This window comes from Canis lupus, chromosome 8, assembly GCF_003254725.2.
Source record: "Canis lupus dingo isolate Sandy chromosome 8, ASM325472v2, whole genome shotgun sequence".
Lineage (NCBI taxonomy): Eukaryota > Metazoa > Chordata > Mammalia > Carnivora > Canidae > Canis > Canis lupus.
The window spans coordinates 67858891-67877093 of record NC_064250.1 but is presented as its reverse complement, the minus strand read 5'-3'; the positions used below and the strand labels follow the sequence as shown (position 1 = coordinate 67877093).

General features: G+C 51.8%; 1 protein-coding gene across 4 annotated transcripts in view; it reads left to right on the top strand.

The window, feature by feature from the left end:
- Positions 1-4342: 4342 nt before the first annotated feature.
- Positions 4343-18203, top strand: part of BCL11B (BAF chromatin remodeling complex subunit BCL11B) — a 92628-nt gene continuing 78767 nt past the window's right edge. For all 4 annotated transcript variants that reach the window (XM_025443315.3, XM_025443313.3, XM_025443314.3 and 1 more), the window contains exon 1: positions 4343-5878. In XM_025443315.3, coding sequence (XP_025299100.3) covers positions 5821-5878 — 58 coding nt within the window. In that variant the 5' untranslated portion in view covers positions 4343-5820. The remainder of the gene's footprint in view (positions 5879-18203) is intronic.

Below are 18203 nucleotides of genomic sequence, written 5' to 3'. Positions count from 1 at the left end.
AAATTCCAAATGAGGTGAGAAAGCAGTAGAAATAGTTCCAGATCCCCTAGTACTGAGCCATTCAATATCATTTCTGATGACAGGGACAGAGCTAGGAACATTCAATGTGGGTGTGAGTCTTTTTCATATACGGAGAGTTGGGTAAGTATTTTTAAGGAAAATAATACATGAATCAGGAACAGCGACTTTGGTTTAACCCCCTGCAGGCTGCAGCTATAAAGACAGCAGGCAGCGATGCCTCTTAGTTTTCCTAGAGCTTACCTATGCTTCATGTCCTTAAAGCAATAGTCAGAAATCTACCATGGTATCAAGCCCAAGTGTTACTTGCAGAAACAAGTAAGCTGCAGTGATACCATGTTTTAACAAAAGCAGTGTTGCTAAATTCATTACTTGGAGCAAATCAACCAAACAATTGCTAGAAGGCAAGTTTTGTGGTCTTGCCTCTGCTATAAAGTGACAATGCAAAAAACCCCTCCACATCCAGCACAGCCTTAATTGAGTCCTTATGGCATTTAGAAATTTGCCGTAATTTTTGAAAATGGCTTAAAATAATTCTAGAAGATACGCCAGGAAATGCAAAAGGCCTCTTTACGTCTTTTTAAGCTTCTGGATTGGAGAGCTCCCAGAGACTCTAGAATTGTAAGGAAGGAGATAAGGGCCATCTTGAGAGACTTACTAATATGTATATTAACATGATTTGCTTGGTACCTCCATCACAGTTTTCCCCCAAATTAAATCAGTCCACTGATCAGATTGGTGCATTTTGTTTATCTTCATCTTCACAGTCAATGGTGTTTATAGATCCTGAGGTATAGAAATTAACAGGCAGTTTGCTTCTGAGTTTTGCCTTACACCCATGAGTATAAGATTTGCCTCCTCTTTGCAGAGTTCTTTTTTTTTTTTCCTTTTCTTCTTAAGCACCAGAAATGAAGCCCAAAGTAATTTGGTAAGATGTGTTGCTCAGTTTTTGTATTGCTACAAAGTTATTTGACTACATTTTAGAGGGGTGGATCCCTGTTTAAAACACAGACACACACAACAAATGTGGATTTTTTTTTCTGCAGAAACATTGGGAGTTCCCATTTCTATTGACACTACTTATCTTGGTTCTTTCCAGATTTTTGCAAAGACATAACATCAAATATAACCGTTCAGAAGACAAAGATAACATTGTAGGATCTCTAATAGAGCCCCACCTCAGCTAAGAGCTAAATATTGAGAATCATTCAAAGAATTTCAAACAAGAAGCCTGGCTTAGAGGGTCACGTGTCTATTTAATCTGTCCCCACTGCATGGAGTGCTACATGCAGCACACACAGGGAATTAGAACCCCACACGAGGTTAATAAAAATGCACTCTGATTTGATGAAATGATTTATGATTTCTGAGCTACTCCTCTATAAAGAAATTTAAAGTGACTGAGAATATGGGGGATTATCTGCTGGAATGCACTGTGAGGCTAGAAAAAGAAGAGCAGGGAAATATTTGTGAGTTCAAAAAGCTTTTTGACATCTGCTGCTTTTCTTTTTCTTTTCTTTCTCTGAGATAGTGCAGAAAATATGGCATTTCTTTGCATCTGATTCAGTCTGCATAAATCCCCAGTCCTGGGCAGGCACACAGTAGGCCTACAGCAGGTCTGCCTGCAGAAATGAGTCTGGGGTATTGTAATATCACTTCCGGAGCACATTTGTTCTGTACTTTTTATATTTTCCTACGTTAAGCACTTGCACATGCACACCTCTCCTCTTTTTGGGGATGGGAGTGACTTTATTCTTTACAAAGGTTTGGTAGACCAAGGGGTGGGGTGGGGTGGGAGCGTGTGCAGGGGGGCCTGGTGACCTTCTCGGAAGGGTACTGGACACCCTGCCTGTCTAGGGTCCTGAGGAAAGAGTAGGGCCCAAGCTCCATCACCGCTCCCACACCGCCTGCCCGCTGTCTGGGCATCAAGAGAGGGGACATATTACCGGGGGCCAGCTGCCAAAGCCAGGCGGGGTCGAGCGAGAGGTTAAGGTCGGGGAGAAGCGGCTATTGATCCGGCGTGGAACGCGAGACAGAGAGCGCAGCAAGACTAAAGGGGGAGCTGTGAGACCAGACATTAACAGCTTTCAGCGCTAATGATGCCCGTGCCAGACGGGCAGAGGGAAAAAAAGGAGACTGGAGCGGCAGCTGGGATTGCTCCCTGCCTGCACCCGGCCGCCTCTCGGGCGAGGAGGAGGAGGAGGAGGAAGGGGAGGAGGAGGAGAGGGCGAGGGGGCCAGCCGGGCTGGGCAGGCGCAGGGGCAGGCGCAGGAGCAGGGGCAGGCGCGGGGGCAGGCGCGGGGGCAGGGCGGCCTCTCCCGGGCCGCCGCGAGGTGGAGCGCGCTGGCGGGTGGCGGCGTGTCCGGCCCTGCGCCGGCCCGCCCGCGCGTCCCTCTTCCCGCCGTCGGGGCAGCGCGGGGCCAATGAGGAAGTGCTCCCCGGGTCGGTCGCGGCCCGCGCCGCCCCCTGCCCGCTACTTCCTGCCCGGGGTGGGGCAGGGGTGCCCCGGCGCAGACCCCGCCGCCCGCGCCGAGCCCGGGTTCCGAGCGCCCCGCGCAGGGCGCGGCGGGGCCCCCTGTCTGGCGGGGCTGTGGGCCCGCCCCGACCGCAGCCCGCAGCCCGCAGCCCGGCTCCCCCCGGCGATCAGCGCCCGGGCCCGGGTCGCAGCTGGCATCGTGGGCGCCGGGCCGGCGGGCGACAGGCTCGCGGCGCTTGGAGCCGGACCTGCCCCGGGCGCTGTGTGACCTTGGGCTACACGCGCGCCCTTTCTGGACTTGGCAGCGCCGCTTCTCAGCCGGGGAGCGGGCCGCCCTTCCGAACTTGGGAGTCTGGGCGGGTTGGGGTGGCCGGTTTATGGTTTTCTTAAGAACTTTATTAAAGGTGCGTCTGAGCATTTTTTTTTTTTTTCTTACTTAGGCCACTTTCCTGGAAAGATTTTCACGGTGGGAAAGAGGGAGCCGTGCTTCTGGACTTTGGACCACGTGGAGCGGGGTGGTGGGGGTGGCGGGCAGCCGTGTGTAGTCGAGGTGGGGGGAATGCCGACCCCTGCCCACCCCCGCCCTGCCCAGTCCGCACCCCCTCGGACGCCGACCCTGCAGCCCAGTCCGCAAAATTGCGTGCTAGGGCACATTTTATTGTTACTAAATTTGGGGGGGGGGGGTGTGCTTGGCCAGGGAGTTCTTTCTGTTCTTCCTGCGCTCTGGTTGCTGGTGCCTTCGCCCCACCCAAGACCTTGGGGGCGAGCAAAAACTCCCAAGTGTCCCCCAAGGAAAAGGACCCGAGGGAGGCGGCGCGCCCGGAGGCGTCACCGCCCAGCCGCTCGCTCGAGTGCAGCCGCCGGAGCCCGGCCTGGGGGCGGGGTGGGGTGGGTGCAGCTGGGCTCCGGCGAAGCCCAGCCCTGAGCCAGGCCCTGACCCGCCCTGGCCGCCTCCGGGCCCAGACCCGAGGAGCCCGGGGATGGGAGAGGGGTCCGGCGCGTGGCGCGCCCAGCCATGGAGGCAGGTCACCAAATAGACGAAGTTGGCCGCGGCCTGGGGAGGGACGGGGCGCGGGGTGGGGGAGATGTCCACGCGGCTGCGGGCTGGCCTTGTCCCCAGGCCACGGACAGGCCCCCACAACTCCTCCTGTCCTCGCCGGCTGGAGATCAAACGGCTGACAAGGCAGCTGTGTCCTTCCCAGTCTGACGGGTGATTTCAAGTCCTGCCCTGGGCGGAGGCACACGGGGGGTGGGGGGGGGAGTGTGTGCGCAGGGGACGCGTTGCTCACAGGTTTCAGTGATTCGCAGGGGGGTCACCCGGACGGGTATCTTAAGGGATCTGGCCACGCCCACTCCTGGGTCAGCCGGTGCGGGTCCCTCTCCCACGCGGACACTCCTGTCCCCTGACCCCCAAGCTTCCAGCAGGCCCAGACCTCCGGGGGGTGGGACCCGTGTTTGACCCCAAGGGGTTAATGGGGGAGCGCACAGATTCGGAGGAATATTCCTTCCGGAATAGGACTCGCACAAGGTCTCACGTCCCCCCCCCCCCCCCTCGTGCTTTTAATTCTTCCCTTCTTTCAGTATCCTTTATTTTGTCCGCTTGGCTCTCCCAGAGTTTGTAATATCAAGATTTCTATGGAGATACTTTTTGGAAGTTTAACCCTGACTCCCCAATAAAACAAAAGTAAAACCAACCAAACTGCTTCTCCAGGGAGGTGAAACAAGCTGACCATCGCCCCCAGACCCCTTGTCGCCCCCCCGCAGTCCTCTTCTACAGCCCCTCCCCCTTGCAACCCAAAAGAGGTCTTTCGGATGGGTGGGTGGGGACTTGGGTTGACTCAACTTACTTCCACGCACTCAGCACTCCTCCTCCCTTCTCTGGGGGTCCTGCTCCCAGGAGGGGGGAGGAGGGATGAACAGGATTTTCTTTTATTTAAAAATATCCTCCTCCCCTTCCCCCTTTTGCGCTGCCAGCGCACGGGGAGAAGAGGAGCGCACAAAAACGCTGTTTGCACGTGTGCCCGGCCTGGACTGCGGGTGTGCGCACGGGCGAGTGTGTGTGTGTGTGTGTATGTGTGTGCGCGCGCGCGCGCGAGTGTGTCTCTGTGTGTGCTTTCTTGTTCTCTTACAGGGTACAATGTTAAAAAGCCACCGCTAGTCGCCCCCAGTGCTCCGACTCTCTGGGTCTTTTTGTCTCTAGTGCAGATTAAACGTCACGTCCGCACTTGAACTTGAATTTTATCCCATTGTACAGAGGCAGCCCCAGCCATAGAGAGACCGAGAGCTCCCAGAGAACCCGGACTCCGCCATCTTCACGTTGCAATCTATAGCTCCCAGTCCGCGCCCGCACCGACCCAGGCGCACTGGGCGAGCCGCCCCGCAGCCCCGCTCCCCTCGGGCCCGCGGCGCCAGGGGAGCGCTGGGGAGCGCTCGCGGGGACCCGGCAGTTTCTCCGGCCGGCGCCAGCCTGCCAGGTGAACTGGGAAGGAGCCGCTTCTGGAGTCCCCCCAGAGCCTCGGAAGGGTCAGTCTCCGAGAAAAAAAGCAGGCAGCCCGCAGAAAGCCCAGAAACAACCGAACCGGGGCAGTTTTACATTGCTTTGGGTTTTTTGAGGGGGCGGGGTGAGGGGGTACGAGACAAGTCCCCAAGTTTTCTTTGCTTTTTTTTTTCCCTTTTTCTTCTTTTATTATTATTTTTTTTTATTTGTTTTCATTTTTTTTTCTCCCCCACCCCCCCTCCTGGTAGAAGTGCGCTTTCCACCTACCAGACCCTGAAAGAAAGTGTCAGGAGCCGGTGCAAAATCCGGTTAAGTTCAAGAAGACATTTGGAAGTCCAGGAGGCCAAGCAGTTTGAAGAAGTGTAAGCGATTTTTTTTTTCCTTCAAAAGAATATATTTTTTAAAGAAACCAGCCAGTCCGCGAGCAAGCAACAGCAGATTTCTTTCTTTCTCTCTCTCTCTCTCTCTCTCTTTTTTTTTTTTTTTTTTTTTGGCCTCTTTCTCCTATTTTAGATCGAGAGATTTTTTTCCTTTTTTTTCTTCTCTTTTTCTTTTTGCAAACAAAGCAAAAAACAGCATTGAAGAAAGAGCAAAATACAGAAGAAGACGAGGAGGAAGAGAGGGCAAGAGAGGAAAGGGGGAAAAAAAAAAAAAAACAAAACACCAACCCGGGCAGAGGAGGAGGCGAGGAGGCGCGGCGGCGGCGGCGGCGGCGGCGGCGGCAGCAGCGGCAGCGGCGGCGGCGGCGGCGGCGGCGGCTCGGACCCCCTCCCCTGGCTCCCCCCATCAGTGCAGCTCTCCGGGCGATGCCAGAATAGATGCCGGGGCAATGTCCCGCCGCAAACAGGGCAACCCGCAGCACTTGTCCCAGAGGGAGCTCATCACCCGTAAGTGTCTGCGGCGTGCGCGCCAGGGGCCGGAGGATGGGGCTCCGGGTGCCCGGGGCTGGGTACACCGAGCCTGGCGCAGCCGGGCCGAGCGCCGAGGCCGCCCGCGAGCTCGCAGCGGCGGCCCAGAGCAGGGTGGGGGGCAGGGGGGGCCATAGCAAAGTTTCTTTGCAGCCCCGGGAGTCGCAGCGCTGCGCAGTCCGACGCGCCTCGGGCTCGAGGGCCTGCGGAGCGGGCTCCGGGCCGGGGAGGGGGCGTGCAGGCTGGAGGAGGTGTGTGTGCACGCGGAGCCCGGCTGGACGCTCGCCCCTCCGAGCGGCGTGTGTGGCGGCGGCGGCGCTGGTGGCGGGGTTTGGAGAGGAGGGGGAGGGGGCTGGGGGAGCGGAGGGGGAGGGGGGAGCCGGGAAGTGGGGAAAAGTTGGCGAGCGCGTGGGTCCGCGCTGGAGGCGCGGGCGGAGGAGAGCGGGGTGCGCTCCGGCCTAGGGGAGACGCGGGGCGAGGGCGGCCGCCGGCTCCGAGTCCCCGGCCGCTGCACCCGGCCGGGCAGGGCGCCCGCCACGCCGGTCCTAGGATTCCGCCGCCGCCTTTCTCTCCTCTCCTCTTGCTATTTGCAAAAGAATCCAGCTGCGCGGCTGTTTGCTGGGCTCATGCCCCCCCCCCCCCCCATTTCCCCACCTCCGTCTGTCTCCTGGGATGATCTTGTCTTCTATCCCCCACTCCAAAAAAAAAAAAAAAAAAAAAGGTGGGGGGATTGGGGGCTGGTGAAAAAGCCCCGCCACGGGGAAAAAGGATTGTCAGCTAGGATTAGGGAGACGGGGATGTGCTTGTAAAATAGAGGGGAAAAAGAAAAAAAAAAAAAAAGAAAAGAAAAGAAAAGGAGAGAGACCTATCAATCTCTTATCCATCTCTCTGTCTCAGTATCTTTCATCTTCCTTCTCTAAATAAACAAGGCAGGTCGCGGTGGAAATCCACCGGCTGAAATCGTGCAGATTTCAAGCAAGTGGCCCGGCAGGCAAAGTCAGGCAGCGGGGCAGAGACGCAGCAGCTTCCAGCGCCCCAGTCGGGTTTATTTAGAAAAGGGAAGAAGCGAGCGCGAGCGGGCCAGGTACGGTGTTTGCAGGGGAGCTCGCCCCGAGTCCCCGCACACTTGCACGGCAAGGTCGGCTCGCAGCGCTCCCTGCCCGGCGCTGCCCGCGGGGCCGCTGCTTCGCGGCGCGCGAACATCTCCCCGTGGTCCTTTCTCTCGCGGTGCCTAGGTCGCCGTTGCCTTTTTTTTTTTTTTTTTTTTAAATTGCAATAGAAATAAAACATCCTCTGGGTGCCATCGAGACCGCGGGCAGGTTGTGTTCTTGCAATCCTCCGAGCACCTCGTCGGGCTGGGGCCGGGCAGCCCGCGCGGAGCTGGAGAGGGCTGCGCGCCCAGCCGCAGCCGGGGACTGGCTGCGGGGCGGCCGAGAGCCGAATATTTATGTTATATTTTAAAAAATTTAAATAAATAAATAAATATATAAAGGGGCTCTTCCCCTCCCCTGAACACCCAGCATAGGAGCCATCTGCTCGGAGCATTTGCTGCTGCCACCTCTCCTTTGTTACAGCAGATACATTAGTAAGAATTTGTGGATTTATTATTGTTTTTTTTTTCTGGGGAAGGGAATAGATTTTAAAGTGGGGTTCGCCTTGGGAGAGGGATGCGGTTTCCGAGGGAGGGAAGAGAACTTCTCTTTTATTTTTCACCATTGTACCCTCAAAGAATACGCACTGGTTGCGTTTTAAACAAAATGTTTTACAACCAGATTTGAGCCTGGTTTGATCAAGGTCCTTCTGGCCAGTTGACATTTCGTCCTTTAGCAAGCCGAAGCCATCCCTTATCCCTCCGGCACCCCAACCCCCTTTAGATGGTGTACTGGTTGTTACAATGTCTGTATTTGCAGAGGTTAATTTCTCTGGGAGGCAATTTGCCCCTCATAGCCTCTGTATAATTGCAAGGGTTGTTTTTGAGGAGGGGGAAGTTGGGTGGGTTGGGGAAGGGGGAGTTGTCAGGGCTGCATTGCCAAGCTGGAAGCAGCGAAAGGAGCCAGGAGTGTTTGCAGTTGTGTGTAAGGGGGGAAGAAGCAGGTAGGTTTGCTTTGCTTTTGCTCTCTCCCCCTCTGGCATTCCTGGGACATCAGGAGAAAGCCCTGCCTGGCCAGAAGGACTGGTGGCATCTGCTCGTGGGGGACAAGGCGTGCCTGGTACAATATCCTTCCATCCTTCATTTGTTCCCCCTCTCTCTCAGCCTTGCTCCGAGAGAGCCAGAGCGGTGCTGGCTTGGGAAAGCCGCTGCCTCTGGAGCAGGGAGGGAGGGAGGGAGAAGAGAGAGGCAAAGGAGAAGAGGTGAGGAGGAAGAGGCAGGGGCAGAGGATATCTCGCCTGCCTTTCAGGGGCACTGGAGCCCAGGGCATGTGCAGGGGGTCAAGCCGAGAGAGTGGTCCAACCAGTTTTCAGACAAGGCTATTTATTATCAAAAAGCAGCTGGCTTTTCTGTTTGTCCTGTGTCACCCGGGAGGTGGGAGTGCAGGCAGGGGAATGGCAAGAATTGGATGCAGTTTAGGCTGCATGGCCTGTGGAAGTGCCTCTCCACAGTGATGCAGGAGTCGTGGGTTTAGGGTGCTCTGGAGCCCTGGCCAGCAAAGCCAGTGCTGTCACAGCCCTGACCCAGGGGATTGGAGGGAGCTTCACATTCTACATTTTAAATGTGAAGGAAACTACCCCCCCTCCCCCAATGTGGTACATCTTCAGTAGGGTGGCAGCCCCCTGGTTCTGTAGAGACAGTGTAACTTAGGATGACTGCTGGTCTGGGAAACATGAAGAGGATACAAATAGCAAATAATCTCGGGGTGGTGGGGGGGATGGCAGACAAGCTCTATAGTGAGCCTCCTTAAATGTACAGACAGGGCCAGAGAGAAGAGAAGTAAAGTATGAAACAGGGTGGGAGACAGCTGGGGATGAAAACCTGGGCTTCTGGTTTGTTTCAAGATGTTTGACCCAGATGGATATGGCTTTTAGAAGCGGAGGACAGACACAGCTATTAATAAAAACAAACACAAAACAACACAGTGACAATAGTGAGGGAAGAAGAGGGGCCGTGGCTGACCAGGCAGAGAGAAGGGCTGTGAGCCCACAATGCCAGACAGGGAGAGGAGGGGAAATGAAGTCCAGTCCACGGAGGAGCTCTGAGGCTTTCTGAGGCTTTCGGAAGAAAATAAGATGTCCATGGTAAATTACACAACCCTGGCGAAGGTGATTTTTTCCAACAGCCTACCAACAGGTTTCCTTGGAAGATCAGTAATTTTCTGTATGAATTCACGATTTTGCAAAAACAACTAGAGACCCAAGGTTTGACACGGAAGTTAGGCTAACTGTGTTAATTTCACGGTTGCCTTTTAAACTGGGTTTTGCTATAACTGTGTGTTTTGGAGGCGGCTGGATTCTCAATGACCTTAACTCTCTGGGGTATAGCGTATCTCCAGTTGTCCACAATCTTTCAAGATTGGGCCTCTGATAAATTTCGTAAGCCGTGGGGCTCTCTTTTTTAGGGGGGGGGTGTTTATAAGGGGGGAGTGAAGTTTGTCTCCCTTCTGCACAGAAGGGAACCCCATATCATTAGAAGTGTGATACAAGTCAGCTGCTCTGATTCCACGGGAGAATAAAAATGTGTTCATCAAAGGTGTTATGCCAGGCTGATTTTATTCATTTGTAATTCACACCTGAGAGAAAACAGCCGTGAGCCTATTTTAACAACCCTTAATATTTTTAAAGGGTATTCTTTCCCTCCCTGAATATTATGTACATATGCATATTTCTTTCTTTGGTTGGAGGGGGCTTGCTATCTGCCTGTTTTTTGGCCTTGGCGATTTTTGCGTGGCCTTCAAAATATTTCACACAAGAAAACGAGTCCTTTTACTCAAGTACTAGAGTGAATGCAGTTGCTTTGGGGAAGCCAGCCTTGGGAGCACAGAGGGAGGCTGAGGTCAGATGGCTGGGTGTGGCGCTCCGCTGACCACAGTGCGGGACCAAACGGGTCTCACTGACCCAAGAGAAAGACCAGCTTTGGGTGCCTCTGACAGTAATTAGCGGTATGTCTCAGGTGAGATGGAAGCACGCGGAACAGTTCGTTTACAGATACCGCTTCCGACTGTAGAGAGCACCAGTTTCTAGCGCCTTATCAGGCTAGAGCTCTTGGCGCTGTCTTGTAGCTTAGAACACGTCTTGCACCAGGCCTTCCCTTTTTCCTTTCCATCTCCTTCCCTGATCGCTTTGCATTCTCTGTTGCTTGTTGTGATAAAATACTTTCCAAAATAAACTTTCAGTTGAATTGGCTTTGGGTTGATGGCAAGCCTGAAACGCCGAGCCGCGCCTGGTGCCACTTGGCAGCTAGGGGGAGCTCGGTGCCCGTGTCATGGCTTGGCGCCTTCGCTACAATGGGCCAGGAACGGGCTTCCATCAGCAGCCGACAACGCAGTTTGCCTTGCTGCAAAATGTCTTAAGTGTGAAGTTGTAATATTGATTTTCTTACAGAGATTCGAGCAGGACAAAATGAGAATATAAGTTTGAGAAATCTATTTTCAAGCTATTGGCATTGATTTACAAGCCCTCGCTAGGCAGATGGGGGCATTTTTCTTTTTTTTTTTTTTTCTTCTTTTCCTGATTTTTAAACAATTAAAATGGTTAATTTTGAATGGGCGTGTTTTCCCCTATGAGTCTGTGGTGTTGACTCTCTGAAAATCCCATTAGGCTGTTAAGGCATCCGCGATGGAATGAGGGGGTCTGGGAAGAGCATACATCATTTTGTCCATTTCTGTGTTGTATGTCACAGACCCAGGGAACGGTGGAGAATAGCTGCTTTTTGGGAGTCGTGCTCCTAAAACAGCTTGATGAATGGAAATCCTTTTAGCTCAGGTTTTATAACACTTGGATTCTCAATTCCATTTATTAGGTAATGTTCCCACTGTACTAAGGGAAATAGCACCATTCCCCAAAGATATCAAATGCCAACTCAAATAACGTGTAAAACTTTGTTTGGAAGGAGTAGAGGCTCGCTAGACCCAGCGTTGCTAATACCTTTCACCCCAAACAGTGCCCTTAATGGATGGCTTTTAATGAGACTCTTTCTCTCCTAACCGTGTAATTTAGTGCTGGGGAATATGTGTGCTTTTGATCACGGGATTTCTGGATCTATAATGTCTTCTCCAAGTTCAAGAAATCTGCAGACAGCACAGTTAACCCCGAGTCTCATGCCTGAGTTCAATACATGGGCAGAAGAGGTTGCCCTGAGACAGGAAAGAGTGCTTTATTCTAACCTGAAAGAGAAATAAATCAGGTCAGACGAAAGCCTCGTGGCTGTCATCAGCTGAGAAAGAGCCTTCACTCTCCAGTACAGAGGGCCAGCAATTTATCTGATGATTTCTCTACTTCATTTAATGTTTGAATCGAGCCAGTTGTAAGCATATCGCGGCAGCGAGCTCATTTGACGACTCAAGAGACAGAAGTGGCACAGTCACCTCACAGCCTTGGGCTGGGCAGTGGCCTTTGGCCTGCAGAGGACCGTTAAAAAAATTCACTTTAGAAATCCCCAGTCCTTTGCCTTGGTACTTGGGAGAGTCTCACAAGCTGTAACTAAATACAGACCCCAGATATGATGATGCTTGACAAAAAACAAAAACAAAAAAACAAAAACAAAACAACGATCTTTGTAGGGAAGGGTAGAGATGGGGTTCTTTAGCTTTGGGGGCTTCTTCCTGCATCTCCTGTGGCTTGGGGGAGGTCCCTTTGGCTGTCTGGTTAGGGCCCACCTTCAGTAGGAGCTCTCTGAGGACTTGGGATTCCAGGTCTGATGCTGGGGTCACATCTGGGGAGGACAGGGGAAAATAAATGCTCTCTGGGGACTGCACCCAGCACCACACGGTCAAGTGACTATGCCGGCTGAGCATCCTTCTCTGAAGATGGTATTAGCTGTAGGCATGCTGACAGATTTTTTTTTTTTAATGGGGAGAGGGCACAGAAGAATACCGGGAAGGCATGCTTGTCATCCAGCTGCTCTGAGTATGGCTTTGTCACGTCTTTATTTACTCCCATGAGTGGGTCTGGGGACCTCAGTGTTCTGCTCTGTCCACCCCCATCCTACTCCCACTTCCCCAGACCTCTCTTCTTTCCCAGGGAGCCAGATGTCTGTGAGACCTGCTCATGTTCTGGTCCCTGTTTCTCTAACTCCTCCCAAGAAAAGCCGTGTGTTGCCTTCCTCCCTCGAGCAGTTAGTTTTCCCCAAGGCGTGTATAAAAAGTGCCAATAGCAGGCTATTTGCAGACCCACGGAAGCAGAGGGACATACTTCCTCACACTTCTTGCATCTTCTGCAGGAGCCATTGGGGGGGTGGGTGGGGGGACAGCATCGTTTTTTTGCTGGCAAAAGTGACACCAGATCGAGGTTTGATTAATGGTGCTACATTCACCGGGACTTTTTCGTCGGGCATTTTGACATATGCAAGTCTTTTGTGTTGTTGCTGAAATTCAAGAAATTCATTCTTTATTTCTTTTTCCAAGAGAGCTGATAATCTGCTTGGGTGTCGAATTAGCCAGCCTGAGCTATTTTAACTATAATGAAATCCCAGACCACACAAAATTAGTAACTTCAAAGAAAAAAAAAAGCCTCTGTTCTGTTCTACACAACTTTTTTATGACCCCCTTCCACTGAAATAGAAATACATTTGCGGATGTCCTGATGAGTTCTCTACTAAAACAACGTGCAAAAATGACTCAAAAAAGTTGAATGCCAATGTTACTGTGATTAACGTGTGCTTCAGAAATGGATGTGCTGCTTTTTCTCTTCTTCTTCTTTTTTTTTTTTTTTTTAAATGAGGTCATGTTTAAATTTCTACCTTGGACATGAGATACTGAAATGGCTTGTGTCCTTGCTATTTTGCTCCCATCCCCAGAGGATGTCCTCCAGCTAAAGGCTTGGAGTCCAGTGTCCTGTGTGGAGGGTCCTTCTTTCTTCTGCTTTGCACCTTCGAAAAAAACACAGCATTAAGTAAAACAAATCTCTTCATTTGGCCTCAAAGAGTGCTTTTATATCCTGTCATTATGATCCCTGTTGTGGCTCTGAAGATTTAAGGCATTTGCAGCTCTCTGGACTCTTCTAAACATGCTTGGAAGGGTTTCTGTGGTGGTAAACTTTTTTTTTTTTCTTTTAAAGCAACTATTTTATTTATCAAAACATAGGTCGCTTTATTCTTTGGTTTTGTGGACTTGGGTTTTTATTAGTAACCTCTTAGTAATGGACAGGATCTGTGAATGCACCTGAACACTGTTTTCCTTATTCATTTGGCCTTTTTTACCCCCTGCTTTTGAATGTGTGAGACCAGGCTCCCTGAGCTCAGTTTTTGGAGTTCTAGAGAGGTGGATGTGGTGTGGGGAAGGGAAGGTTGGACAGTCCATGGCTCAAGTCAGGGTATTTTTCAAGGAGCTGTTTTCAATATGCCAAAGTATCCTGAAACCAAGCTGGGGTGGGTAGGGCAATGCGTATCTATGGGGATCTTCCTCCCGCCTTCAGACTTCCCCATTCAGAATCTGCCTCTGGGCTGTGTGACTGAGGTTCTTCCCGCACCCCACACCATGTCCCAGATCAGGAACCCCTGCCTTTCTGGAATGCAGGCCAGGCTCAGGCTTTCCCCTGCAGGCCCCCTCAGCCAGACCCAGGTCATTTCCATGAGTTGCCAAGAAGGTCTTGCACCCACAGTCTTCCTTCTGTCTTCAGCCAGATGCCAGAAATCTCGACAATTTCATTTGAGGCTTGTTCAGTGGTTGGCATGGAGCAGACAGGGCCTCCTGGGGTGGTGGCCCCGGTGTGCCCCCATTCTTCCACGGATCTGAGGCTGGTAGGGAGGAAGCCTTTGGAGGGTCTTGGGGAGAGCAGCTCTGAGACACCTGGCCGGGCTGCACTGCTCAGCCCTCCTCCTGAGAGGGCAGGTGGTCAGGGGAGGGAGTTCATCTGTACGACGACGAGGAGGCCTGCTTCCCCCTGCAGGCTGTGTCCTCCCAGGGCCAGTAGTGGCCCTAGGCATTGCTGGTTGTGGGAATTCGTGGCCAAATGGGGCTGGGACCCGGACAGTGGGTCCCACCCTCAGACATGTTCTGACTCCTCCTGGTCCTGTGAGGACGGTCCTCCCAATGCCTGCATGGCTGGGCTGACGGGCTGCTCTTATCTCTGCCGCCTCTGCTGGGCACTTCATTATTCCCGATGTTCGGAGAACTTCATAAAACCTCTTGTCGTGCCTTTAAGCGTCATCTAGTCATAGATTATTTTCTCCACCAAGAATTGATTCCTTCTCTCTGCCATCCACTCGTCTCCCTCCTCCCCTCCCCATGGTTGTTATTTTCTCTTGGATCCAATAAATTAAAAATTGATGGCAGCTCCGAAAGTGTTGTGCTCTGTTGAGTGTGCGTGTTGGTGGTGGTTCAGTGTCGCCTGGAGTCGCAGCCCCTCCCGGAATGTTCGCGGGGAGGAGAATGAAAAGATCCCTTCGCAGATTATTGGTGAGCATGGGCTTGCTGGCAAAGGCTCCGTCTTCGTAGGAAGCAGGTGTAAAGTCTCCAGTCGGATGCGGAGCTCTGGCGGAGGGATGCTGAGCATTTCTTGTAAACATGCGTACACATCATGATGGCGGCTGTGACGTTGGTGGCACACGATTTTAAGAGCCTGGCACCCCTCCCCCCACATCCTCCTACCCACGCCCCCCGTCACTGAGACAATAATTCTTCATATGTTTCTCCTGGACTGTGACTTAGCCGTTAGAGATTTGGGATTTGAATCAGTGCAGGGTAAGGGGGACATGGGCCTGTGTGCTGTGTGTGCAGCCGTGCACATGCACTGTGCTCTGGGGACAGCAGGCAGTCGGCCCCTTGGCTGGAATTCCCCAAAGGGCAGGTGCAGGGGCAGTTGTTACAGATGGACCAGGGCGGGTGGGGCCCTTGGAGCCCTGCGTGTGGGGGAAATCACTGGCCAGGTAAGGCCATGCTAAGCCTTTGCAGCTGCCGGGGGCCTCTTGGCTGCTTGGCTGGGTCAGTGTTAATGCTGTCTTTCCATTTCTGTCTTCTGCCCCAAATTCCTTCCCAGCCGAGCTCAGGCATGGGGGAGTTTGTCTTAGGATCAAGTGCTTCCCCATCTACTTAACAAATATCCATTATTATTTGTGAACCCTGATTTCATTGCTTCTAAATGCGTTTCTCAGCTGGGAGGAGGCCTAGCCTTGTAAATAAAATGTGGTTTTGCTGTAAAAGAAAATTAACTCTGTGTGTGTGTGTGTGTGTGTGTGTGTATGTGTGAATATATATTTGTCCACGAGCTTTAGGATTTCGTATTTCAGAACCCACCCCAATGTGATATCTGACATTTGAACAAGTTGCCTTCTGCATCCATTCATTTTGCCTCTTAACGAGTCAAACATTTTAGCAATCCCTGTACTTTATTCGGCTCATAATAGCGAGAGCAGCAATATTTTTTCCGGAGCCGCCTGACACTTGGGGAGCTTTTCACGAAAGCAGAAATCATCTCAGAGGAAAGACCTCATCTTTGCCTTCTTTATTTAGGGCCTGAGTTTGCTGGACAAGACAGCCTGAGGGGCTGGTTTGTTGGGTCTGGGAATTTGAAAAAGCTGTTTTTGTTACGTGTCTTTTCTCCTTCCTGGTGTTTTCTTATCTCTGGGTGGCAATTTGGGCTCCTCTGGCTCTTCCAGCAGAGGCCTGGTTCTCCGAGCTGCGTGGGGCTGGGGGGCCTCGGGTGCCCGCGGGGCAGCGAAAGGAGGGTACCAGGAGGCCAGATGCCCCTCACCTTGCCGTTCTCTGAGCTGGGCCAAGGGGCTCTTTCTCCTTTTATTTCTTCCCTCATCGATGCGGTTCTAAGAAGGGCCGCGCGCGCTCACACACACACACACACACACGCGCGCGCGTGTGCACACACACCCCATACACCCAGCTCGGTATCCGCCTGCCAGCGGAAATGAAACCACAGCCCGTCTTTTGGGGGTGTCTCCGAAGGCCATGAGCATGAGCTTCCAGGCTCAGCAAGTTGTCTTGGTCTACCCGCCGTGACCCAGAACTTGACAGTTGAGGGGTTCATACTGACTCTGCCGCCTGAACTTTTGGGGGGTGACGTTGCCACCTTCCTGGGATGTATGTCACTTGGCAGATGAAGCCCAGAGCCCCGCACCCCCCTCCCCGGGGTGGGGGGGGAGAGGAAACCCCATTCTTGGAGTAGGGTGAACACTGCCTGTCATCTTGAGTTTTACTTTCAGCGCCGATAGTAAGAGGGAAGATTTGTTTGTTTCTTTTGCTCCTGGGCTCCCTGGAAAGCAGCGAGCTGGGGTCATGGGTCCTAGGTCCTGGAGCCCTGGGGCATGGGGGACTTGGCTGCCAGGGGCCTGGAGGCCCGAATCCCAACAACGGCACAGCGAACAGTTTCGGATACTTTTCAGACTCAGTGATGGGGGGTGTGTGTGTGTGTGGCTCACAGAGCCTGCTGCAGCAGAAAAGTGAAAAGGCAGAGAGAGCCAAATAAAGGAAAGAATACCAGATGTTACCAAAAAAAAAAAAAAAAAAAAAAAAAAGAGAGAGAGAGAGAGAAAGAAAAAAAAAAGTGTTGGTACCAAGTCCTCAGCAAAAGATGGAAGGCAGAGAGGCAGGACTGCTTGTGAACAGGCTCACAGTGACCTCTGCTAATTTTTAAAGTAGCCTGTGTTTCCTTTGAATGAGAAGGGACGAGTTGAAATTATGTAGCTTAAAACCTCCTAGCAGAGGAGGTATGCGGGTGCTTCCTAGAACTCCTCCCAGGAGAGCAGACAGGCCTGAGAAAGTTAATGAAAAGCAAAACAAAACAAGGACAAGAAAGATGAAATTATTAAGCGGCAGGAAGCACCTCCCCGTCCTCAGAAAGGATGGTCACGCTGGCAGCGTGGCCGCCTTGGTGACGCAGCAGAGTGCCAGGCCTGCTGGCGAGTGGCCGCTCAGGCAGGGCCAGGTACTGCCGCCCTTCCCACCACAGAGCTTGCCCCTGCTCCATCTGAATTCTCTGTTTCATTTTGTCCTTTCTTTTTTTTGCTTTTCAGCTCATTTCCTTTGTGCCTCTCTCCTTTTTTTTTTTTTTTAACAAAACAATATTTTGACATCCTCCTCCCGTGTATTAGAGTTCCCTCTCTAGAAATGGCGCACAATACATCCTTATATTTCTAAAGAACTGTTTTCACAGCCCTCTCCTTTGGCTCTGAAATTATGTATATGTAATTGGTAATTAAAGGTGCAAGCTTTTCAATATAAACAGTATTGCTCAATGTTAGATCATTAAAGGGAAAAGAAGCACTGAGTAATTACCTTTTCCATTCTGACAAACCGTTCGCAGGAATCCGGTCCCCCTACCACCACTGTTCGGCGTGAGGGTTGTGATTACATTTCAACCATACCAAAGCATCTTTTCATAAAATAAATTAGTAAATTAATTATGTGGCATTGTCTTCCAACTCCTTTTTAAGTAAACTCCTGATTTCTTTTTTAAAGTGTAATTAATGGTTCCCGGGTCTGGCTCGGTGAAAACTGCTTCTCTTACCTTATAGGTTTTTTTGTTTGTTTTTGTTTTTGTTTTGTTTTTGCATGAGAGGTGTGCAGACAACAGATTTAGGATTTCCTCATCTTTGGGATGTTTCTGTACTGCCATGGGTCTAATCCACGTCTGCATGTAACTCAGGAGGGCTCTGTCTACTTGTCTGTAACCACAGGCAGGATTTCAAATGTTAACTTCCCTTCCCAGCAACACCTATGCATCGACTGTATACACGTGGTTCCAATGCGTTACCTGTCATATACCGTCCGTTCTAGATTCAGCATCACACATGGCCTCTCACAGGCCCTAAATAAGCTGTGTTCAGAAAATACAGAACAGGGATTTATATGTAGGATGGAAGATGCCACAGAATTTTTTCCTTAAATTATCTGTTCTTTGGCTCTGGCCCGTCAATAACTTCACTGCCACGGAATGTGTTTTCCTCCCTTCCATCCCTTTTCTCTGTTCCTCTGTGGTTTTCATTATATCTTACTGAATACCACACAGCTCAAAATTTACCTGCCTCCTTGGGTTTCAGACCTCTGCCCCCCTCTTGGCTTTCTCAAGCACCCTGATGCTAGTCGTCTACATGAAGACCCCAAGGGGATATGTAACCTCACTGTCCACTCCTCTTATTTATGACACTTACGGCTGCCGAGTCCTCCTGCTTTCCCCTTGGGGCTTGCTGCTGCTTTTTTGA